The 2,756-nt window shown below is 65.5% G+C and overlaps 1 protein-coding gene across 1 annotated transcript; it reads left to right on the forward strand.

The window, feature by feature from the left end:
• The first annotated feature begins 320 nt into the window (after positions 1 to 320).
• LOC112975653 (interferon alpha-inducible protein 27-like protein 2A) lies at positions 321 to 2,411 on the forward strand. Its single transcript, XM_026086017.1, has 4 exons — positions 321 to 381; positions 996 to 1,046; positions 1,473 to 1,634; positions 2,129 to 2,411. Exons 2-4 carry the CDS (start codon positions 998 to 1,000, stop codon positions 2,254 to 2,256), a joined length of 339 nt encoding a protein of 112 aa, XP_025941802.1. The 5' UTR covers positions 321 to 381; positions 996 to 997; the 3' UTR covers positions 2,257 to 2,411.
• Positions 2,412 to 2,756: the final 345 nt, after the last annotated feature.

Consider the following 2,756-nt stretch of genomic DNA (forward strand, 5'->3'; position numbering starts at 1 on the left):
CTCTCGGGGCCGTCATTGGCTCCCTGCTGGGATCCCCGTCCACGCCGGGACCACCTGGATCCCCGCCGTGATCCCCCTGGATCTCTGCTGTGCCCCCCCCCACGCTGACCCCATCCCCTCCGGGACCCCCCAGCTCAGCCCCTTCCCGCTGTGCCCAAACCCCAAATAAAGACACCCCTGCTTTCCTCCCAGGGCGAGCGGCTGTGTGAGCGCGGGGCGGCACTGGGCGGCACTGGGTGGCCCCAGGTGGCACTGCGCAGCACTGGGCGGTACTGGGCGGCACCGGGCAGGCTGGGGCAGCCCCGGGGCGCTCCCTGCTCCATCCTTCCTCCAGGGCGGCCGGGAGAGCAGCAGGTTGCACCRTGGCCGGCGACGACAAGGGTAGGGAGGGCGGCGGGGCGGGCACGGCACCCCTGCGGCCGGGCCTCCCGGAGCGGGGAGGGCAGCCCGGGGCCGGGCCGCCGCTGGCTCCCCTCCAGCCGATCCCGCTGGCTGCCGGCCCGGGCTGCCGCCGCTCCGCCGAGAGCAGCGGGCGGCTGCGCCGGCGCCCGGGGCCGTCGTGCGTGTGTGTCGCTGCCGCCAGGCCCTGCGTCCCCTCCCGCACGAGCGAGCCGGTGGGTGAAGGGGGGGGGGGTCGCTCCTCGCAGCGGGGGCTCCTCCGGGCTCGGCTCCCCCCCCCCAACACCTGCGGTGGGGCCGCAGCGTGCACGGTGCCCGCCGGGGAGCCAGGGCCCCCCCCCCCCGGGGCTCCCTGCCCCTTCTCCCGCTGGTCTCGCAGCTCGCCGCCGGGGCGCCAGGACCTGCTCCCGCGGCTCGTGGTTCCTGGGCGGCTTTATGGCTCGGGCAGGGCAAGTCCGCAGCCGCAAACTGCGGCAGGGCAAAGCCAGCGAGAGCCGCCGGGCTGGGGGGGGGGCAGGCACGGGCTGCTGACCGCCACGTTACGGGCTGCGCCGTCTAAATGCCGATCCTTCCTTCCTTCCTTCCTTCCTTCCTAGGCATGAGCAGCAAACTCAAGGGAGCCGCCATCGGCGCTGCGGTCGGGCTAGGTAAGGGGCTGCTCGCGAAGCACCTGCGTCGCAGGGTGACTCGCTGCTGAGCCCAGCGCCGCAGCCTGCGGGGCCCCGGAGCCGCGCGTGGGCCGCTGCCGCCGGGGAGGCTGCGGCCTCGGCTCGGCTCAGCTCGGCTCAGCTCGGCTCTGCGGGAGCGGGAGGCGCCGGGCTGCCCCTGCAAAGCCGGCTGCGCCCACCGCGGCAGCCGTGCATGCCTGGCGGCTGCTGCTGCTGCTGCTGCTGCTGCTGCTGCTGTGCAAGTGCCCCTTCTCCCCCAGGATGGGGCACGTCCTGACCCTCGCCGTGGCAGCTCTCGTGCCTGCGTCCTTTCCGGGAGCCTAGAGAAGAAGTGCTGATGGCAGGAGGGGGGACGCCGGTCGCGGAGGCGCTCGGTGCACTAACGCTGCTGTGCTCGCGCTGCAGGAGTGGCATTTGCTGGTGTCCCGGCGGGCATCTGGGCGCTGGGATTTACAGCGAAAGGCATTGCTGCGGGGTCCATAGCCACCAAGATGATGTCGGCGGCTGCCATAGCCAACGGCGGCGGAGTGGCTTCAGGCAGCCTCGTGGCCCTGCTGCAGTCGGCCGGTGAGTGGGGAGGGCAGAGGAGCTGAACTGGCCGAGCGGCTGCACCTGGGTCTGTCCCCGGAGAGGCGGGTGTGCATGAGTGACTTGGGCTTATAAACTAATCTTGCTGTAGAGCCAAACCAGGCCTGTGCCCTTTAGTGCATAATTTGATTTAATCAATCACCCAGAACTGTGGTGAAGGGATGGAGGCCGGGATAAATCCAAAATGCCATAGGAAGACACACTCAGGGCTTGCTGGGGYGACGGACCCAAGGTTGAAGACATCTGGGCCCCACATCTGCTCTTCTGCCAAGGCTTGCACTCATAGGCAGCTCTGGCCATTTCCAGGAAAGGCCAATGGAAAGGGGCTGGCTGGTGCTCAAAGGCCAGAGCCCTTTTGCAGGCCAGCTCACCCAGACTGAAGCTGGAGAAGTCATTAGGTACCCCTGTCCCGTGCTCTGGCCATCAGCAGCGAGAGCAGATGGTCCGAGGGCATTATGCCTCTGTCTTTGCAGGAGCTGCAGGACTCTCACTAGGCGCCAAAATTGGGGTAGGGTCAGCGCTTGGGCCTCTTGGTGCAGCAGCTGGTGCCCTGTGGCCTAAGGGAAGAGAGGTTCAAGCTCCTAAACACAAAGCTGAGTAACACCAAGAAGAACCGCTTCAGCCCAAGATTTTTGAAAGGCAGCGTGATCGCTGGAAACCACGCTGCAAACACACCGCTTGCTTTGCTGTCTTCTGAAAAGCCGTCGATCCACTGAGCAGAGAGTACTTGGAGAGCAATAAACCTGGCTTCCAGGTGGGCGTCTCTGTGGTGGATCTGTGTGCGGTTGTGGCAGGGGGTGGGAGAGGGGCTCGCGGGTATTTTGGGCCAGAGAAGTGGACTATTGCCAGAGCAACCTCTGGGTATGCAGCAGAGAGCAAGCCCATGCGAAAGGAAGACCATTCCTGCAGCTCTGGAACATGGCAAACTGAGGGAAAATTGTCTGGATGATGTAAAGAGGAAAAAAAAGGAGTAAGAAAGAGCCACTACATGGTTGTCAGCAACATACCAAGCAACTTCCAGCCTCAGCAGAGGTTTTCTTGCCAGTTGGCGAAAAGTATTGCAGTAGTTGCACAGAATCAGACTGACATCAGTAGAAATAT

The sequence above is a fragment of the Apteryx rowi genome, unplaced genomic scaffold, assembly GCF_003343035.1.
Source record: "Apteryx rowi isolate R43461 unplaced genomic scaffold, aptRow1 scaffold_68, whole genome shotgun sequence".
NCBI classification, from domain to species: Eukaryota; Metazoa; Chordata; class Aves; order Apterygiformes; family Apterygidae; genus Apteryx; species Apteryx rowi.